A 21,082-nucleotide genomic window follows, 5' to 3' on the forward strand; every position below is an offset into this window, starting at 1 on the left:
TTCGTCCCCGCCCCGTTCCCGCGCGCCGCTCAGGCCCCGCCTCCCGGGGCGGGCCCGGGGGCGGGGCCTGGCCGGTCCGCCGCCGTCCCGGCGTGCCCCGCGCGGCGCTGCCCGGCGGCCGCGGTCGGGGCAAGATGGCGGCGGAGGCGGCGGACTCGTGGGGTGGGTGCGGCGGGGCCGCGGGGCCCGGGGCCGGCGGGGCCCCCCCCGCGCCGCTCCCCGCCCCTCACCCGCGCTCCTCTCCCCACAGACGCCGACAGCTTCGAGGTGGTGGAGCCGGTGGCGAAGCGGCTGGTGCCGGGGGTGGCCGGGGACCGCTGGGCCGGCGAGGATGAGGAGGACGACGTGAAGGTGCGGCCGGGCGGGCCCCGCCGCGCGGCGGCTCCGGGGCCCGGGCTGGGGGCGGCGGGGGCGGGCGGGCCGCTGCCATATGGCGCCCGAGCGCGGCCCGCGGGCCCCGACGGGGCGGGGGCTCGGGCCCCGGCGGGCCGGGCGGCTTTGCGCGGCTCCGGGCCGGGCTCGGGGCTCGGGGCCGGGCCGGACAGCCCGGGGGCTCCCGGTCCCGGCGGCTCCGCCCGCGCGGCAGCGGCTCCGGGCTCGGTCACGGTGCCAGGTCGGAGTGCCAAGCGAAGCCGGCCCTGCCCGCAGCCGCTGCCCCGGGCCCTGCAGGGCGGGAAGGGTCGGGCAGACGCTCCCGGAGCGGCACCTCCTGCTGCCTGCGGGATCCACCTGCTGCTCTCCGGCTGCCGCCCCGGCTCTGGGGCGCTGTCCCCGCTGTCTGCAGCCTGTCGGGCTGCGTGCGGTGCGCTGGTGAGGCGCCGGGACGGGCTGAAGGACGGCAGTGCCGTGTTGCTGCTGACCGGGAGCGTCTGTGCTCTACCAGACTTCTCCGCCTGATCTTCCTGCTTCCCCGCTCGCCACGAGGCGGGATCTTGCCGGGGTGTCTGCACGGCAGTGGGATAAAACGTGTGGATGATCACTGCTGGTGCCTCTGAGGGCAGAGCTCCCCCAAAGGCTGTTTGCTCCTGCTCGGCTCCCCCCGGCAGGCTGCTGGTGCTACAGAAACCTCCAGATTTCATATGGATAGTGCCAGGGAGTGCCCAAGGAGCACGCCAGATGGGCTCCAAGGCCAGCTTGGACAGGGTTTGGAGCAGCCTGGTCTAGTGGAAGGTGTCCCTGCCCACGGCAGAGGGTGGAGCTGGGTGCTCTCTGAGGTCCCCTCAGACCCAAACCATCCCGGGATGCTGTCAGTGGAATAAGGCAGCTACAAAAGACTTTTTGTTTCCTCCCGCCCTGGGACATTGTAACAATGCGTGAGGACTCAGGGTTGGTTTTGAGGACACTGTTACCAGAATCTCTGAAAAGCACCAGGAGTTTTTCTTGGGGCTCCGGTGGAGTTCTTCCCATGAACAGTACAGAAAAAGTAGTTCATCTTTTAAAAACCCTGAAGTTACCAAATTTCTGTGATTCTGTGTGTTAAACTCAGTAGTAGCCCCAGCCCAGTGTCCCAGGTGTCCCATTAGAGCAGCAGGACAAGGACAGGTGTGTGCACAGCAGCTCCAGGCACTGGGAAAGAGCGTGGGCAGCGTGGAAGTGACACAGGTGTGTGTGTGAGTGACACAGGTGTGTGTGTGTATGGGACACAGGTGTGTGTGTGTGAGGGACACAGGTGTGTGTGTGTATGGGACACAGGTGTGTGTGTGTGAGGGACACAGGTGTGTGTGTGTGAGGGACACAGGGGTGTGTGAGTGACACAGGGGTGTGTGAGTGACACAGGGGTGTGTGAGGGACACACAGGGGTGTGTGAGGGACACACAGGGGTGTGTGTGAGGGACACACGGGTGTGTGAGGGACACACAGGTGTGTGTGTGTGAGTGACACAGGGGTGTGTGAGGGACACACGGGTGTGTGAGGGACACACAGGGGTGTGTGTGAGGGACACAGGGGTGTGTGAGGGACACACAGGTGTGTGTGTGTGAGGGACACAGGGGTGTGTGAGGGACACACAGGTGTGTGTGTGTGAGGGACACAGGGGTGTGTGAGGGACACAGGGGTGTATGAGGGACACAGGTATGTGTGAGTGACACAGGTGTGTGTGAGGGAGCCCTCTGTGACTGACAGGTGTGTACAGACCCTGTAGCTCAGACTGTGGCATCTGCTTTTCCTCCTTCCTTAGAAAGTGAGCAGCGTTCCTGCTGGATGGAATGTGTCCAGGAGAACTGGACCAGAGTGGTTCCTTTGCAGACACCTGCGGGGTCTCTGTTCAGTAAAGGAACAAATATTCCCCACATGGAATCCCAGAATGGTTTGGGCTGGAAGGGACCTTAAATCCCATCCAGTGCCACCCCTGCCATGGCAGGGACACCTCCCACTGCTCCAAGCCCTGTCCAGCCCGGCCTTGGGCACTGCCAGGGATCCAGGGGCAGCCCCAGCTGCTCTGGGGGTTCCATCCCAGCCCCTCCCCACCCTCCCAGGGAACAATCCCTTCCCAAGATCCCATCCATCCCTGCCCCCTGGCCGTGGGAAGACATTTTACATCTTACATGTAGTAAGGATGCAGCTGCTTAACTGTTTCCAAGGGATTATGGGTTTAGTGCCAGGGCTGCATCTAGGGAGGATCCAGCAAAGAAAGGTGGTTTATTTTGGTTTATTTCCCTTTGATTTGCTCTTCCTGCCAGACTCCCAGAGGCCCCTGCTCAGGCTCTGGATCCCTCCGTGCGAGGGCCCCGTGGGGAGCTCCCCACGCCAGGGGGATGACGTGGTCTGAAGTGGCAGCGCAGAGTTTTCTGGCCGTGGCTTTCCTAAGGCACCTCACATTGTGGAATGTGCTTTGTATCTGCAGATCTGTGTTTTGGAAGGGTTTTTAGTAATGAACTTGCAGTAACTGGTAATTTGGGAAACGTCAGCTTCCCGGGTTTAAAATTAGCACCTTTGGTAACAAAACTCCTCTCAGTGTTCCCCAGCACACGTTCCCCAGAAGTCAGGCCTGCTGCCAGGGCATTTCCATCTATTGACTCAGGGCTGGCACAGCCAGGGCAGGGCAGTGCCTGCTCCATCCCAGAGCTCGGCTGGAGCCGGGAGCCAGTGCCCAGTCCCTGCCACCTCCCAGCTGCAGGGAAGATGTTCCTGGGGTGCTGAAGGACACAGAAACAGTGTTGAAATACTGGGCAATGAATATGTTCTCTGGGAATTACTGTATCACTGCAAGGACACAGCACTGAGGCAGCTGGCTCTTCCTCCAAGAGAGCTCCCTGGAGTTTATAAACCAGGCCTGGCTGGAGGACTTGGAATTCCCTGGAGTTTATAAACCAGGCCTGGCTGGAAGATTTGGAATTCCCCGGGTTTATAAACCAGGCCTGGCTGGCAGGATTTGGATTTCCCTGGGTTTATAAGCCAGCCCTGGCTGGCAGGATTTGGAATTCCCTGGGTTTATAAACCAGGCCTGGCTGGCAGGATTTGGAATTCCCTGGGTTTATAAACCAGGCCTGGCTGGCAGGATTTGGAATTCCCCGGGTTTATAAACCAGGCCTGGCTGGCAGGATTTGGAATTCCCTGGGTTTATAAACCAGGCCTGGCTGGCAGGATTTGGATTTCTCTGGGTTTATAAACCAGGCCTGGCTGGCAGGATTTGGATTTCCCTGGGTTTATAAACCAGGCCTGGCTGGAGGACTTGGAATTCCCTGGGTTTATAAACCAGGCCTGGCTGGCAGGATTTGGAATTCCCTGGGTTTATAAACCAGGCCTGGCTGGCAGGATTTGGAATTCCCTGGGTTTATAAACCAGGCCTGGCTGGCAGGATTTGGAATTCCCTGGGTTTATAAACCAGGCCTGGCTGGCAGGATTTGGAATTCCCTGGGCTTATAAACCAGGCCTGGCTGGCAGGATTTGGAATTCCCTGGGTTTATAAACAGGCCTGGCTGGCAGGATTTGGATTTCTCTGGGTTTATAAACCAGGCCTGGCTGGCAGGATTTGGATTTCCCTGGGTTTATAAACCAGGCCTGGCTGGAGGACTTGGAATTCCCTGGGTTTATAAACCAGGCCTGGCTGGCAGGATTTGGAATTCCCTGGGTTTATAAACCAGGCCTGGCTGGCAGGATTTGGAATTCCCTGGGCTTATAAACCAGGCCTGGCTGGCAGGATTTGGAATTCCCTGGGTTTATAAACAGGCCTGGCTGGCAGGACGTGCAATTCCTTGAGTTTATAAACCAAGGCTGGCAAGATGGGGCTGGGGCACGTCTCATGGCCTGGAGCCCTTGCCCACGTGCCCTCTGTGATGTCTCCCAGATATCCCAGTGCCATGGAGGGATCCCTCATGGCCACCCTGCCCTTCCTCTGCAGTTTGCATCTGACTCCCAGCCTGGCCAGGCTGGGGCTGAGGCAGCTCCTCAGTGCTGAGTGGAGCTATTTAAACAGTGGGTGTAACGAACTTAATTGGATGTGAGCTAAAATAATGCTGCTCCAAATTCAAGTCAGCTCCCTGGAATGTGGAAGGGAAGCCGAGTCCCCTGCAGGTGCCAATTATCCGGGGTGAGCTGCTGGAAGGACTCGGTGTGTCCTTGCTTGGATCAGCACATCCTGGTGCAGCGTGGGGCTCTGCACCGCTGCCTCTGGTGTAGCCTCCCAGAAAATCCCTGCACCACGGGGGAAGCTTTTCCCAGCCCAGGAGAGGGGCCCTGGTGCTGTGGGACAGAACAGCCTGTGCTGGCCTGACGTGGTTTCGGCTGGGCTGGGGGTTCCAGTGGGCTGTGCTGTGCCCATCCCTCAGTGATGTTGAGTCTCTCAAAATACCAGAAATGAGAATAAAGTCCTGTTTGTGTCAGTGGTGTTTGACTGTTAGTGATCTGGCTGTTGGCATTACTGACACAAGCTGGTTTTTTGACTAAAACCTGCTTTTTTCATGGTAAGAACTGGCCCCAAACAGCATGAACAGCTCCAAAAACCCCTGAGGTACAGCTCCCATGGCTTCCTCACTCTGATACCAGATCTGTGGGTTTGTGGGCTTGGGAAGAGGCTACAGGTATCTGTAAAAGAATCTTCACTGTTTTTCAGGATAACTGGGATGATGAGGAGGAAGAGGAGGAGGTGAAGGAGACAGAGGTAAAACAAGGTGAGTCTTTAAGATAACCCTGGCTCTGTATCAGCATGGGAACAGACACTGCTTGTGTCTGGGGTGTGTGAGGATCAAAGCTGAGTGGGGCTGGGTTTAACAGAAGTGTCTCAAACTCTGTGCTCAGTCCCAAGAGCTGAGCTTGGTGGCTTCCAGTGGTTGTGTGGGGGAAAAAAATCATCAGACTTCTGAGAGCTGTGTTTGTTGTTCCACCCTTTACAGAACCGAAAGTTTCAGAAAAAAAGAAAATAGCAGAAAAAATCAAAGAAAAAGAAAAGCTACAGAAGAAAAAGCAAGAGGAGCTTAAAAAAAGGGTAAATCCTGATTTCTTCTGGGTCACATAAAATTCAGAGGGTGGGTTTGACTTGGTTTTTTGGAGGTTGAGCAAGATCTGAAAAGGTCTTGATTCATCTGATAAACCAAACTTGGGTCTTGTACATGACCCCATCTGGGGCAGGGAGCTTTAATTCCTGTATAGTTTAACCCGTGGTTGGATCGGTGTTATCCCAGTTCCTTTGTGTGCAGCACGTGATGGAACAGGCAGGAGTGGGAGTTTGGTGTTTCTTCCCATTCCTTGGGAAATGAACCATCTATTGAGCCTGCAGGGAATGGGTTCCAGGTTTTCCACGTGCCTGAGTGGAGGCAGCAGTGGGTGATGCAGGGTGATGTCTTTAACGTGCCACCTTCTCCCTGCGTGTTCTCCCTGCAGTTAGAGGCACCCGAGGAACAGAAGGAGCTCACACCAGAAGAACAGTTGGCAGACAAACTACGGCTAAAGAAGTTACAAGAGGAGTCAGACCTGGAGCTGGCAAAGGAAACCTTCGGTGAGTTAAAGCAGCAGGAAATAAATAAACCCCTGGGACCCTGGAAAGCATGAGCAGGGTTTGGCTGTCAGCACACAGAGTTGTGGCACTGAGAACAAAGAAGAAGCAAAGATGCTGATGCACAGCAGCATTCCTCAAACCTGGAAGAGTTTCCTTAATTACAGTGAATGATTCAGCTCATTGCTCAGGGGAGGTTGTCACAGAGCTTGGGGGGGGGTGCACAGCTGCAAAGAACCAGCTGAGTTCTGCACTCAGGGAGTTGGGGCAGGAATTGTTTGTTTGAGGAAAAAGGGGCTTCCTGGTGCAGGTTGTCCAGAGAACAGGAATAGCTGGGTCAGATTACTGAGCTTGACTCAGCTTCAAAACTTGTTGGACAGAGACTTTGTACAAGGGCGTGGAGTGACAGAACAAGAGGGAATGGCTTCCCACTGCCAGAGGGCAGGGATGGATGGGATATTGGGAAGGAATTGTTTCTTGTGAGAGTGGGCAGGCCCTGGCACAGGGTGCCCAGAGAAGCTGTGACTGCCTCTGGATCCCTGGCAGTGCCCAAGGCCAGGCTGGATGGACTTGGAGGAACCTGGGATACTGGAAGGTGTCCCTGCCCTGCCAGGGTGGCACTGGATGGGCTTTAACCCTTCCAACCCAGACTATTCAGGGATTCTGTGAAATTACTGAGTATTGCAGCAAACCTCCTTCCTTCCTGTGAGGCCAGGGATGGGCCCTGGCTGTGGGGGGAGCAGGGCTCAGGGAGCTGGGAGCCAGGTCCCCTTTCAGGGCTCACAGCTCATGTTCTCTGTAACATCCCTGCCTGTCCCTGCAGGTGTAAATAGCACTTGTGGAATAGATGCCATGAATCCCTCTTCAAAAGATGACTTCACGGAATTTGGGAAGCTGCTCAAGGAGAAGATCACACAGTACGAGAAGTCGTTACATTACGCCGGCTTTTTGGAAGCGCTGCTTCGGGACGTCTGTATTTCCTGTAAGTGCAGCCAGCCCCAGCTCTGCTGCCAGAGCTGTGCTGCAGCTGAGGTGGAAAACGTGCTGTGATGGTCAGTGCTCGCAGGGGCTTCTCTGTTAGTTTGTACTAACGAAGCACTGACCTGATTCCGTTCCACAGACTCCACCCAGGATCCTCTCCTCGTGCAAGAGTTGCTCTTTCTGCACGTTGGTTAGAGACAGTTCTCTTAAGAGTGTGAATTTTTATGCTGATCTAAAACCTGCATGATTTTCCTCAAGCCCTTTCTGAAATAATAATAATAAGAGTAGATTCTCTGAGGCAGATAATTTGAGTACCTCATTTGGAGGGAAACTATTACACAATCGAGTTCACGTAGTTCTGGAACTGCAGATTAACTGTTCTGGAATTCAGCATGTAACTATACAGAGGCGAAGTAATTTAAACTCCTTTTCCCGATGCCCTGGTGGCTGGAGCAGTGGCTGGGATGGTTCCCTGCCCTGTACCCAGTTGTCCTTCAGTGAGGGGTAACTTGATCCCAGGAGGAGCTGGGTGCATCCACCATCCCAGCTGGCAGCTTCCATCTCAGGGATTCCAGAGCTCCTCACAGGAGGGACTCCCAGCCTCTTGCACCATTTATTGATAACCGTAATAATTTATTGGTAATCCAGTGCTCCTTTTGATACATTGGACTGTATTTTACTATCTCCATATTGTACTGTTCAAATGTCTCAGTAAGACTCTTGTGTTCAGTAACTTTATTTGCAAGTTTTACCTTCTACAAGGATCAGGCTTCCAAGGAACCAGCTGGCATTCTTGTTGGGATTGTAAGGACCAGAACCACCCACTCTGTATTCTGCTAATTTAAATCAAGATATTGCCCATAGTTACACTAATGCTTATTTCTAGTTTTAGAGGCTGTGGATGTTACTTAACTGCCTTATAAGAACAACATTGATCAGGAATCTTTTTTTTTTTTTTTCCTTCCCTGATGCAGTGGAGGTGGATGATTTGAAAAAGATCACAAACACTCTGACAGTATTATGCAGTGAAAAACAAAAACAAGAGAAGGTAAGCTTGGGGCTGTTCCTCAGGGATCACGGCCCCTGCTTGGGGCTCCCCTGCATTAATTAGTTACTTGTTGAGAGTCCAGGGGAAATAGGATGAAAGGCAAAGGGGGGGAAGGAGCTGGGGACACTTGGAGCTGTCACAGCTTTCCTAGGAAAATGTGTGGGGTGGAAACCATCGGCAGGGCCACGTTCAGTGCGGGGGCTGTGACTGCTCAGTGCCACTGGGCTGAGCCTGGCTGGGCTAATGACAGAGCTCTGGGCCTGTCCAATAACCACCCTCATCCTCTTGGCACAGAATAAAGCCAAAAAGAAGAAAAAAGGTGTTGTGCCTGGCGGGGGGCTGAAGGCAACGATGAAAGACGACCTGGCCGACTACGGTGGCTACGACGGCGAGTACGTACAAGACTTTGAAGACTTCATGTGACATTTATCTCCCTTCTGTTGTCTTTCTGTTGCCCATAATCCCTTAAACATGTAGCACAACCTTTCTTCCTCTAAATTCTGCCAAATGCTACAATCAGAATTGCAGTATCTGTGTGCTGGGGGCTGGAGGTGCCGGGTCCGGGCGGAGGTGGAACAGAAAAGGTCTGTAAATTGCAGTTGAAAACCCAAAATTCTGATCACGGGCACCGCTGCTATTCATAGCAACAGCCACTAAATCGGGAAGGAATTGGAACAAGGTGAAGGATCATAACCAGCACAGCTCCATGACATGGCCTTAACTGTCCCTGCTCCAGGGCCAGGGCTGAGCAAGAGCAGTTTGCAGCAAGGGCAGGGTGTGCACGTAGAGTTCCAGTCGCTTTGTCTTGAGTTAGAGCTTGAGGATTTCAGTATTTTGGGAAAGGAACTGCTAACTTCAGTGTGGAATACTGCACCTGGGAGCCTGTCCCCTGGGACAGCCACTGCTCCAGAGCCTGACACCTGAACAGCACCTGGTGGGGCAGAGCAAGGCAAAACCCACTTGTGTCTCAAGGATGAAGTTTATTTAGTTCCATTCATTTAAATTTCTACTAATGCAGCTGTCTGGGTTGGGTGTTCTTTAACAGTTAATTAAGGGGTTAAGTGTAAAAGAAAAAACCAAGCCACATGACTTCCTTGGGGCTCTCCTGGGTTGTGGTGGGTCTCTCAGGACTCAGCCGTTTTCTTTCATTAAAAACCAAACTTGCTTAGCAAACTGCAGCAGTTCCTACAGTTGGGCAAATTGTTATGTTAACAATTACAACATCTGCAATGTTTTATAAAGCAACTAATTTAATAAAAATCACTATTGAGGACTTCACCAGGCTGGCCTTGGAGCAGAGTTCTTTTTGGGCCCTGGCAGGAAAAACACCTGAAGAGGGAGAGTTGCAAAGCTGAGCTGTGCTGGGAGTGTGCCCATGGCCTGGGCCTGGAAAGGAATTTGTATTTAATAACTGTAAAAATACATTTGCACTTGGTTGTTTCTTTTACTCCAAGACAGCAGAATTAGGAATGGGCTGTTTAAGGCTGTACAAGATTTTAGAAATCAGACTGGACTCAAAGAAGACATTATTCTATTGGGTACCTGACACCTGCAATGACTCTGCTTATTCCACCCCCTTTGCCTGCACATTCTGCACGCCTGTTTCGGGCTCTTTGGATACAATTCCTGGGCTGCTCCCTCTCCCGTGCCCCTCAGTTAAAGGGCTGCTGGATCTCTGCTTCACCCCCCACCTGGGCCAGTCAGTGTTTGCTGGTGACTCGAGTAATTTATAAACAAAAAGTTTTATTTTACCAAACACAACTTTAGGTTAACACAGTCAGCATTTAACTACTTACAACCTTGTGCAGTTTTCTGTAGTAGTTTTTACAGAGCAGCAGAGCCCTGTGAACAGGCCACTGATAAAATCTGTGTAAATCAGCACTGACCCTGCAGTCTGTGCTCCGGGCTGGAATTCAGTTGGATAAGAGGTCGTTGAGGCAGCAGCCAGTCTGAGGGTCCTTCAGCAGGGAGTTCACCACGTCATAGAACTTGTGGTCGTAGGCCAGCCTGTAGTAGGTGTAGATGTCCTCGCAGTGGGTGAGGAAGCGCTTCAGGTTCCTCAGGGCAGCATCAGCAGGGGGGTGCTGCTTGACCCTGCAACAATGGCACGTGCAACTGAGACACAGAAGCTTCCCAGGCCCCTGGCACTCTTGCTCTGGGCCTGCAAGAATGACATTTCAACAAGAGGTCGTACTCAGCACCCACACTTGAATCTCCTGGTTGTTTATTTGCTCTGATTCATTTTAAGGATTTGCTCTGCCCAGCCCTGAGCTCCCTCCTTGTCCAGCTCAAGGGCAAGGCTGGATCAGAGCGACTTCCATGCTGTGCTAAGAACCAAGGCTACCAACAAATCCTTCCCTGGCAGGGTGGGCAGGCCCTGGCACAGGTGCCCAGAGCAGCTGTGGCTGCCCCCGGATCCCTGGCAGTGCCCAGGGCCAGGCTGGACAGGGTTTGGAGCACCTGGGACAGAGGGAGGTGTCCCTGCCCATGGCAGAGGTGGCACTGGGTGGGATTTACGGTCCCTTCCCACCCAAACCCTTCTGGAATTCTGTCTCAAGTCCCCGTACCAGGTTGAACAGTTTAACCCTTTCCTGCTGCCCCTCTCAGGGGCCCTGTGCAGGTAAAGCTGCAGAACCTCACTCACTTCTTGGCCACCTCCTCGAACAGGCCGGGCTGCAGCGGCCGCTGCTGCCTGAACTCCTCCAGGTACACGAAGTCCCCCCTGGTGATCACCTGCTGGAACAGAACCTCAGCCCAGTCCGGCTGGAACTCGTAGGCCTCGGCCACGATGGCTGCCTGCAGGGAGAGCAGAACAGGGAGGGGGGATGGCACAGAACATTCCACACTGAGAACTCAGTACTGGGGATGTCCTGTTCGACCCACCCCTTGCTGCTGTTCTTGAGAGCAGCTGTGAAATACAGGGTGACAAAGCACTGTGAACAACCTTCCTCAGCCCCTAAACAGGGACACCTTCCACCGTCCCAGGCTGCCCCAGGCCCTGTCCAGCCTGACCTGGGACACTGCCAGGGATCCAGGGGCAACCACAGCCGCTCTGGGCACCCTGTGACAGGGCTCCACCATCCTCCCAGGAACAATTCCTTCCCAATATCCCATCCATCCCTGCCCTCTGGCAGTGGAAGCCATTCCCTGTGCCCTGTCCCTCCATCCCATGTATCCCACAGGATATAGGGTCAGCGTAACAGCCACAGGATCTGAGGCCAGGAGAAGGAGCTGAGCACTCGGGCACTGCAGTGCCCAAGTTGTTCCTGACAGGAGGAGCCCAGCTCACCTGGTAGAACCTGGGCAAGGCCAGGATGGCCCCTGGCAGGTCCTGCCTGCCCAGGTTGATGATCCTGGTGCTCTGCCCCGAGCCCAGGAAATGCAGCTGGAGCGTGATGAGCCGCGTCAGGCGGCGGCAGCGCAGCGCCTGCCGCACACACGAGTCCTGGAACAGAGCAGCTGAGAGCTTCCAGAGGAACCTGGGAACATCCCTGAGAGAGCTCAGAGCTGTGCAGTGCCTGAGAGCAGGTACAGAGCAGCTGAGAGCTTCCAGAGGAACCGGGGAACATCCCTGAGAGAGCTCAGAGCTGTGCAGTGCCTGAGAGCAGGGACAGAGCAGCTGAGAGCTTCCAGAGGAACCCGGGAACATCCCTGAGAGAGCTCAGAGCTGTGCAGTGCCTGAGAGCAGGGACAGAGCAGCTGAGAGCTTCCAGAGGAACCCGGGAACATCCCTGAGAGAGCTCAGAGCTGTGCAGTGCCTGAGAGCAGGGACAGAGCAGCTGAGAGCTTCCAGAGGAACCGGGGAACATCCCTGAGAGAGCTCAGAGCTGTGCAGTGCCTGAGAGCAGGGACAGAGCAGCTGAGAGCTTCCAGAGGAACCCGGGAACATCCCTGAGAGAGCTCAGAGCTGTGCAGTGCCTGAGAGCAGGGACAGAGCAGCTGAGAGCTTCCAGAGGAACCCGGGAACATCCCTGAGAGAGCTCAGAGCTGTGCAGTGCCTGAGAGCAGGGACAGAGCACTGCAGCTTCACAGTCACCGTATTCCATCGGCGTTAAACAAAGCTTCATTCCCACAAATGCTTGCACCATAATTATGCTTGGGTTTAAATACTGTAATTGTTCTATCCTTGCTCGTTGAGCTCATGGTCCCTGCTCTGACAGTGGGGAACCCACCTGTAACCCCGGGTTTGTTACAGCCTGAGCAGGGGCCAGCATGGCACACTCAGATACAGCCATGCTACTGGTGCTACTGGGCTGCAGACACACATCCCTCCTGCACTGGGCCCTGCACAGCCTGCCCAGGGCAGCTCGGTGTGTTCTCCCAGCCCAGCCCACTCCTCACATGCTCCACAATCATTCCATTCCATCTCACTTTACCTTGGAGTAACTTTCTGCTGCATCAATGAAGAGAGTCACAGCTTTCAGCAGCAGCTTCTTTAAATTTGGAACATCCTGAAGAGACTCCTCTGAAACAGGAAAGAAGGAGGAATAACCAATTATTTATAAAGGTGACAAAGTAAGTTACAAAACTCCCTCCCAGTGCCAAGTCTGTCCCTGGTGTCTCATAAAGCACCAACAAACTGAACTGAAATTTATGTATTAAAAAAGCAGGAAGGAACACACTGCCTGTTCAGTTAATGGACCACAGCTTTGCTGGAGGCTGCAAAGAAACCCCAGCCACACATTTGTGGCAGCTGCCAGCACTGCCCACTGCCAGATCCACTCAGAAATCCCTTGGCACAGCTCCTGGTGTCGCTGCCCTTCCAGCACAGCCTGCCCACGCTGCAGAGTCACCCCGTGGGCGCCACACGCACAGACACAAACCCAGCTCCTCAGAGAGCCCCTGCAGAGCCATCCTGGGGGCTGAGGGAAACCCGGCTGAGCCCGAACCTGCCCCACGGGAATGTCACACCAGGAAAGAGCCCTGAATGTCAGAGCCCTCTGAGAGCGCCCGGGGAGCTGCTCGGGGCAGCGGCAGCTCCGGGGCGCTCCAGGCCACCAGGGACCCCCCTGCCCTCCCTCGCGCAGCCCCGCTCACCCCAGGGCCGGCACTCGATGAGCTTGAGCTGCGTGGAGGCGGCAGCCTCGTGGTTCTGGCCGATCTCCCTGCACATGCTGAAGCACAGTGCGATCATGTTGTGCTTCTCGCTGTCGCCGGGCCGGCAGCGCTTGGTGTAGTCCAGCAGCGCCGCCTTCAGCGTCCCGCTCTGGGCACAGAGGGCACCTGAGCACGGCCCGGGCCAGCCCTGCACCCACAAGCCACCCTGTCCCCAAAAGCGACCACCGCACCCTAAAACCCGACAGCAGCCCCACACCCGGGAGGAAAATCCAGCACCTGTGTGCTTTACGTACAAATGTCAGCATGTGGCACTTCCCTATGGCTTACTTAAAACAAAACTGAATATCTGTGCTTTCTGAAACCCCCATGAAACTTGAACTGCAAATAAAAGCAAAGCAGGACGTGAAAACTCTGACAATGCCAAGTTTAAGTTTCAAGGCTGCTCTCATTGTAGCCCTCATTTTTTCTTTAATTAGGAAAAAATGGTTCAACTAAAATAAGACTAAACCCCAGCATTAATTTATTTCTATGAAACCTGACTCTCGGTTCAGGAAGTAAATTCTACTTAGGAAGTAAAACGGCCAGACAGTTTCACCCAGTGTGAACTGGGTGTAAATTCCTGGTGCAGCCACAGCTCCCTGCACGTTTGTCCCTCACGTACCGGGTCCAGCTTCTTCCTCATGAGCACCTCGAAGTAGTGCTTCTGGTGCAGCAGCTCGAAGATGTAGGTCATCTCATTGTACCTGCCAATGCCTGTCAGCAGGCGCACCTGGGGGCACCAGGGCACCTCAGGAGCTCCAGGGCAGTGCCACAATGCCCTGCCAGGGCAGCCCGTGCACACAGGCATTCCTGGCTGCACGTGTTCCCTGGAGCCATGGGGGTACTCCTAATCCAACCCAAACCGAAAGGGCATCGTTGGGTCACATCAAAATGGGCAGTGAAGCTTCTAGCACTGACACCATTCCACTGGGCGCCTCCCAGGCTCCAGGAGATCCTTCAAGGCAGTAATTAAAGATGCCCAGTGCCACAGAGCAGCACATTTCCCCAGCAGCTGAATCACCCCTGGGCAGGCACAGCCAGCCCTGACACAGCCAGGCCTAGAACAGCCCTGGAACAGGCACAGCCAGCCCTGGGCAGCCCTGGAACAGGCACAGCCAGCCCTGGGCAACCCTGGAACAGGCACAGCCAGCCCTGGCACAGCCCTGGAACAGGCACAGCCAGGCCTAGAACAGCCCTGGAACAGGCACAGCCAGCCCTGGGCAGCCCTGGAACAGGCACAGCCAGCCCTGGGCAACCCTGGAACAGGCACAGCCAGCCCTGGCACAGCCCTGGAACAGGCACAGCCAGCTCTGGCACAGCCCTGGAACAGGCACAGCCAGCCCTGGCACAGCCCTGGAACAGGCACAGCCAGCCCTGGCACAGCCCTGGCACAGGCACAGCCAGCCCTGGCACAGCCCTGGCACAGGCACAGCCAGCCCTGGGCAGCCCTGGAACAGGCACAGCCAGCCCTGGGCAACCCTGGAACAGGCACAGCCAGCCCTGGGCAGCCCTGGAACAGGCACAGCCAGCCCTGGGCAACCCTGGAACAGGCACAGCCAGCCCTGGGCAGCCCTGGCACAGGCACAGCCAGCCCTGGCACAGCCCTGGCACAGCCCTGGCACAGCCCTGGCACAGGCACAGCCAGCCCTGGCACAGCCCTGGCACAGCCCTGGCACAGCCAGCCCTGGCACAGCCCTGGCACAGCCCTGGCACAGCCCTGGCCTGGCACAGCCAGCCCTGGCACAGCCCTGGCACAGGCACACTCACCACCAGCCCGTACTCCTCCCTGGGAGCCAGGTGCTCCTCGGTGAGCAGCCGAGCTGCCTGCAGCACTCGTGTGATCCCTTCCATGTGGCACGTCAGGCTGAAGCAGCTGTGGGCCAGGATCAGCAGCTCTGTAACTGAGGAGCAGAAGAATTCTGGCACTTCAGTTAAAGGGCTGAGGAAGTGAATTATTGCCTCTCTCCAGAAAACACAAAACACACACAAGCACAGAACCTCCAGCCTCCTCCAGCAAAGGCTGACAAATGTGTAACACATCATCACTGCACTGCCTGCCAGCCCTGCCCTTGGAAAAGGAAGGGCACGAGTTTTGCATTTGGCTTTGAAACATTCAGTTTCTTACTGTGATGAGCAAGAACAAAGTCCCAGTGCCCCTTCTGTAACAAACCACCTCAACAGCTCAGGGCACTCCCTGGCTGCATTTCCCACCTCTTGCTTAGCACAGAAATCTGAATTTTGTTTGGAAAATAAACCCTCAAGCAACAGCCCTATTTACTGTGCACATCCTCAGCCCTACTGACTGAGTATCAAATTTGAGATCAGCAGCAGAGCCTCCCCTTTGAGCTGTGAGTTCAAGCCGGTGATGCCACGTTAGTTACACACAGGTTACACCAGGCAGGATTTGCCATTTACTCACTGCACGACAGCTCCCCACGGGGGACAGAGGAGATTTTATCCAGTAACTTCATCCCAACCAAGGTGTGATCCTCGCACAGCTTGGCCAGCTGCAGGAGCTCCTGGCTCTCCACTGCAGGGTTCCAAACCTGCTTCTGCCCTGTGGCCAGAGAGAGAATCCTGTCACCACTGCCGACTGTGCAGGAGAGAACTCCTGGTTTTTATCATTAATTAGCAAACCCCAAACAAACCAATCTGACGTCATCCAGACTGACGGAGGACTTGGGACTACAATCCTAAAGACACTCTGGGTGTTACTGCTTAAATTTAACAATCAAAAATACTTTTTTGCCAGCTAAACCCAGCAAAATCCTACTGGACAACCACAGATCTGCCCCTTACTCCCCCAGAGGAAAAAAGAAAGGGGAGAATCTTTGTCATGGAAATGAGAAAGGAAATGACAGGGAATTGCACATGATATTCCCAAGTCAGATGATGTGGGGCAGCAGAGACCAAGGTTAAAAACCCTTTTTTTAAAAAAAAATTAAATTGATGTCCATAAAAATACAGCCTTAACTACTGCAACAGCACGCTGGACACAGGAATAGCCAGAAATGAACATCTGTATAGAACTTTAAATAAGGCAGACAATGCTCACAGAGCAGAGCTGCCCAGACACCCCTGGCCGTGCTGAGCCCTCAGGGACTGACTGCAGGGGCTGCTTTGGGACACACAAATCCCCCCAGAGACCAAACCTGGCCTGTCCCCTGTCCCCTGTGCCCAGCCCAAACCCCAGCACAGCCCAGCTGTGCTCCCTGTGCCCAGCACAGCCCAGCTGTGCTCCCTGTGCCCCCAGCACAGCCCAGCTGTACTCCCTGTGCCCAGCCCAGCTGTGCTCCCTGTGCCCCCAGCACAGCCCAGCTGTGCTCCCTGTGCCCAGCCCAGCTGTGCTCCCTGTGCCCCCAGCACAGCCCAGCTGTGCTCCCTGTGCCCAGCCCAAACCCCAGCCCAGCCCAGCTGTGCTCCCTGTGCCCAGCCCAGCTGTGCTCCCTGTGCCCCCAGCCCAGCCCAGCTGTGCTCCCTGTGCCCCCAGCCCATCCCAGCTGTGCTCCCTGTGCCCAGCCCAGCTGTGCTCCCTGTGCCCCCAGCCCATCCCAGCTGTGCTCCCTGTGCCCCCAGCACAGCCCAGCTGTACTCCCTGTGCCCAGCCCAGCTGTGCTCCCTGTGCCCAGCACAGCCCAGCTGTGCTCCCTGTGCCCCCAGCACAGCCCAGCTGTGCTCCCTGTGCCCAGCCCAAACCCCAGCACAGCCCAGCTGTGCTCCCTGTGCCCAGCACAGCCCAGCTGTGCTCCCTGTGCCCCCAGCACAGCCCAGCTGTGCTCCCTGTGCCCAGCCCAAACCCCAGCACAGCCCAGCTGTGCTCCCTGTGCCCCCAGCCCATCCCAGCTGTGCTCCCTGTGCCCCCAGCCCAGCCCAGCTGTGCTCCCTGTGCCCAGCACAGCCCAGCTGTGCTCCCTGTGCCCCCAGCCCATCCCAGCTGTGCTCCCTGTGCCCCCAGCCCATCCCAGCTGTGCTCCCTGTGCCCAGCCCAGCTGTGTTCCCTGTGCCCACCTTTGCCCTGGGCCGAGGCCAGCAGCTCCTGGGTGATCTGCTGTGCCAGCAGTGGGGCCACGGTGGCCGGGGGCAGCCCCTGGCAGGCGATGAAGGCCTGGGCCCTGCGGCCGCGCTCCGGCCCCCGGCGCGCCAGGATGGCCCCCAGCACCTCCTGCGGCTCCCGCGCAGACACCTCCCCGAAGGAGCAGCCCAGTTCCTGTGGGAGCACCCAAACCCAGTCAGAGCACCCCTGACCCATGGACCTCCCCTGAGGAGCAGCCCAGTTCCTGTGGGAGCACCCAAACCCCAGTCAGAGCATCCCTGACCCAGGGATCTCCCCAAAGGAGCAGCTCAGGTCCTGTGGGAGCACCCAAACCCCAGTCAGAGCACCCTTGACCCAGGGATCTCCCCAAAGGAGCAGCTCAGGTCCTGTGGGAGCACCCAAACCCCAGTCAGAGCATCCCTGACCCAGGGATCTCCCCAGAGGAGCAGCCCAGTTCCTGTGGGAGCACCCAAACCCCAGTTAGAGCACCCCTGACCCAGGGATCTCCCCAGAGGAGCAGCCCAGTTCCTGTGGGAGCACCCAAACCCAGTCAGAGCACCCCTGACCCATGGACCTCCCCTGAGGAGCAGCTCAGGTCCTGTGGGAGCACCCAAACCCCAGTTAGAGCACCCCTGACCCATGGACCTCCCCTGAGGAGCAGCTCAGGTCCTGTGGGAGCACCCAAACCCCAGTCAGAGCACCCCTGACCCAGGGATCTCCCCAGAGGAGCAGCTCAGTTCCTGTGGGAGCACCCAAACCCCAGTCAGAGCACCCCTGACCCATGGACCTCCCCTGAGGAGCAGCCCAGTTCCTGTGGGAGCACCCAAACCCCAGTCAGAGCACCCCCACCCATGGCACCTCCCCTTAACCCCAGGTGATGCTTTAAGCTTTCACATTTTCCAGACTCTGTACTGCATTCGTTTTTAACTCTGGGCTCCATATAAAGTTTTAGCCAGCTCTCCTCACAGCTCAGGCACACAGAACAATCCTTTTCCAGCCCCAGAACCCAGGACAACGCTGCAGCTTCAGCCCAAAAATTGCAAACAGCAGGGAATTGAGGAGAGCAACCTGGCAGGATGGGACTGCACAAGCCAGAGCTGGAACTGCACAGCTGAGCTCCAGCTCATCTCAGCACCTCATGCCCAGGAAGCCTCTGGCCTTTTCCCACAAAAAGGCTCGGAGTTCCACCCTCTGCAGCTCCTCAAGGGCACCTGCCAAGACCTCCACCCCCTCACCCTGCCCTCCCCAGCCCCAGCAGGGCTGGCCCAAGGCCCTGGCCCCTGGGCTTACCTTGGAGAGCTCGTAGAGGCACAGGACCTGCCTGCAGTAGCCCCTGCCATGGACACATTCCTCTGCCAGGGCCTTCAGCGCCGCCACCACGGCATCCTCCTCACACTCCAGAGGGGTCCAGTCCTCCAGGCTGGATGCTGGGAACAAAAAAACATCAATTCCTATCTCATCAAGGCAGACAACTCCCTTACACCTGGGCAAAGCTCCCAAAGCCTGCAGCAATTCCATAACACTTCCTCAGCCTTTGAAAACTGAGCTCTTGGCACCTGTGATTTTTAAATATTGCATTTGTTTCAGGGTCCACACAATGTAACAGAACACAAATATCCTCGATAATACCTCAGATATAAAATTTCTAAGCATAAGAAGGGTTCTGCAGCCTTCCTGATGGGTTAGGAGTCATTTATGCTCTTCTGAGTGTATTCATCTTTACACATCAGTATTAGAAAGGGATGCTCCAGCTGAAACTTGCTCACTCAGACTTCACAGACATGCAGAGAACTTCACAGATAAACATTCTCAGCCCTAGCCTTGCTACTAAACAAGAAGCACCAACCCCTTCATAATACACAAAGGAGTCAGAAAAATCTATTGATTAAGGCATTTCCTTGCTTCAGCTACAGAAAAAAAAATCGTGGGATGTTTTCTAAAAGCAGGAACAGGGATAAAGCCCAGTGCTGCTTCACTGGGCCAGAACTGAGAGCTATGGCAAAGGGAAGGTTCAGGATCTATGGGAACTGTACACAGAACCCTGCCTGGAGCACACGGGGCCACGTGCACCAATTCCTTCCAGAAGGACATTGATGCACCCGGGAGAGAAGGCGGGAGGAGCTGCGTTTCTGCAGGGCTTTGGGGAGCTGCAGAGGGAGGGGAGAGGCAGAGCAGGGGTCAGGAGCCACTCACTGCCCGGGGCTGCGGCGGTCAGCAGGGCCCGCACCTCGGGCTGCAGCTGCTCCAGCCCGGCCTCGCCCAGGGCCAGGGCGCGGCAGTGCAGCACCAGCGCCACGTCCCTGTGCCACAGCTGGAAGTAGTGGCACACCCGGGCGGCCTCCTGCACGCTGCCCTGGTCCAGCAGGGCCCCCAGCAGCGCGGCCAGCGCCGCCCGCTCCGCGGCCGCCAGCGCCGCCCGGGGCTGCCCGCGGGCCGGGGCCTGCAGCCCGCAGCGCCCGGCCGAGTTCAGGGCTGGCAGCCGGGCAAAGCAGAACTGCTGGGCCAGGCTGGCGAAGGACAGGGCCCCGGGGCACGGCGCCGAGCCCTCGGCCAGCAGCGCTCGCTCGGCGACGCGGCACAGCCAGATCTGCTTCTCCACCTCCTCCAGCTCCTGCACGGCCACCCCGGGCTCCTTGGCCAGCCAGTGCCCGGCCAGGGTGAGCAGCAGCTGTCTCTCCAAGACGCTGGCTGTCTTCTCCTGCCCTGAGGACTCCCACACGTCGTCGGCCCGGTGGAGGAAGAACCCCGCGGCGGCTCGGCTGCAGATGCGATGTTTACTGAAGGTGTCGTTGCACTTCTTCCAGAACTCAGCTCTTGTCTGGGTCTGATGCCACTGCCCAGTGTCTCTTAAATGATGTAGATCCCTCAGAACCTGTAAAATCCACAGAGCTTTATCACGGTTGTCTTTCCAAGAAAGAAAACTCCAACTCACGCAGGATGGCCAGCACTGAGATGCTGGATTTAGGGAAGTGCCCCAATATGCAACAAGTCACAGAACTGGGTTTGGGTTGGAAGGGACCTAAAAGATCATCTCATTCCACCCCCCGATGGGCAAACCCATCTGTTTTTCTCCCCAAATAAAACTGATTGCATACAAATAAAAACAGGAAGGGAATGAGGACAGTTGCACCCTGCAGCTCGGCACTTACAGCCAGTGTGTCCGCTGCACTTGCATTTAAAATAAAAAAATTCCTAACAAAAATTCGTGTTTCAGGAAGGCTGGGAAGCTGCATCCTCAGTCCTGGCAGCAGCAGGAAGAGGAGGTGACTGTCACTAACTGCACTGTACCTCGTGTGTGACCACGCTGTCCACGGGCAGCTCGGCCAGGGCTGCCACCTCCCGAGCCAGGCTGAACATTCCTCTCTCCTGCAGCTGCTCCAGAATGGAGCTGCACTCCCCCTGGAACGCCTCCAGGCTGCAGGAGGTCAGGATGGAGCGGCTGATGGAGATGGAGGAGTCCCTCAGGGCCTCACTGAGGGCACAGAGCCTCTTCAGGTGGGGGCCTGGGTCAAAGAGAACGAAGAGCTCAGGAGAGCTGGGGCTGAAGCCCAGGGAAGGCTGAGCTTCCCCCAGGAGTCAGCCCTGCCGGAGGGCTGGGATTCAGGCTGAACTCACCGTCCAGCAGGAGGTTCTCTGCTGCAGCAAGGAGCTGCAGGAGCTTGCCCAGCTCGTAGTCCGTGCGGCACTGCTGCAGCATCAGCTCCAGGAGGAACAGCGCCTGCGCGCGCAGCCACGGCAGCGGCACCGCGGGGGCCGCTCCCCCTGCAGCCCCCAGCTGCGGCAAACAAGGGGTTAAGGCTCGGGGGTCCCCTCCCTGGGCACTGGGCTGGCAGGGGGCACGGAAGGTGCAGCAGCTGTGCCCCTGCTCAGGGAACGGGGCCAGCCAGCCCCGAGGCAGCACGGAGCCAGCCCCGGGCTGTGCCAGGGACACCGCGCAGCGGGTGAGCAGCAGCGGCGGGCCAGGGCCAGGCGGGAGGGCTGAGCAGGACCAGCA

At 56.7% G+C, this 21,082-nt stretch overlaps 2 protein-coding genes across 2 annotated transcripts in view; one reads left to right on the forward strand and one right to left on the reverse strand.

Moving 5' to 3' along the window:
* Positions 1-28: 28 nt before the first annotated feature.
* EIF3J (eukaryotic translation initiation factor 3 subunit J) lies at positions 29-9,236 on the forward strand. The gene is made up of 8 exons (XM_068203471.1): positions 29-162; positions 251-351; positions 5,051-5,108; positions 5,331-5,422; positions 5,818-5,932; positions 6,753-6,911; positions 7,885-7,958; positions 8,253-9,236. The coding sequence occupies exons 1-8, from the start codon at positions 135-137 to the stop codon at positions 8,379-8,381; spliced, it is 756 nt and encodes a 251-aa protein (XP_068059572.1). The 5' UTR covers positions 29-134; the 3' UTR covers positions 8,382-9,236.
* Positions 9,237-9,681: 445 nt separating this feature from the next.
* Positions 9,682-21,082, reverse strand: part of SPG11 (SPG11 vesicle trafficking associated, spatacsin) — a 31,918-nt gene continuing 20,517 nt past the window's right edge. The window contains 13 exon segments of the mRNA XM_068203472.1: positions 9,682-10,052; positions 10,603-10,754; positions 11,248-11,403; positions 12,335-12,423; positions 12,996-13,164; positions 13,678-13,785; positions 14,823-14,956; positions 15,475-15,612; positions 17,064-17,262; positions 18,379-18,515; positions 19,282-19,960; positions 20,377-20,591; positions 20,704-20,863. Coding sequence (XP_068059573.1) covers positions 9,872-10,052; positions 10,603-10,754; positions 11,248-11,403; positions 12,335-12,423; positions 12,996-13,164; positions 13,678-13,785; positions 14,823-14,956; positions 15,475-15,612; positions 17,064-17,262; positions 18,379-18,515; positions 19,282-19,960; positions 20,377-20,591; positions 20,704-20,863 — 2,517 coding nt within the window. The 3' untranslated portion in view covers positions 9,682-9,871.

This window comes from Anomalospiza imberbis, chromosome 13 (assembly GCF_031753505.1).
Source record: "Anomalospiza imberbis isolate Cuckoo-Finch-1a 21T00152 chromosome 13, ASM3175350v1, whole genome shotgun sequence".
NCBI lineage: Eukaryota > Metazoa > Chordata > Aves > Passeriformes > Viduidae > Anomalospiza > Anomalospiza imberbis.

Coding starts and splice junctions, on each gene's coding strand:
- EIF3J (XM_068203471.1), top strand. CDS start 135: ATGGCGGCGGAGGCGGCGGACTCGTGGG. Junction 163..250: donor GGAGGCGGCGGACTCGTGGG/GTGGGTGCGGCG, acceptor CTCTCCCCACAG/ACGCCGACAGCTTCGAGGTG. Junction 5,423..5,817: donor AAGAGGAGCTTAAAAAAAGG/GTAAATCCTGAT, acceptor TTCTCCCTGCAG/TTAGAGGCACCCGAGGAACA.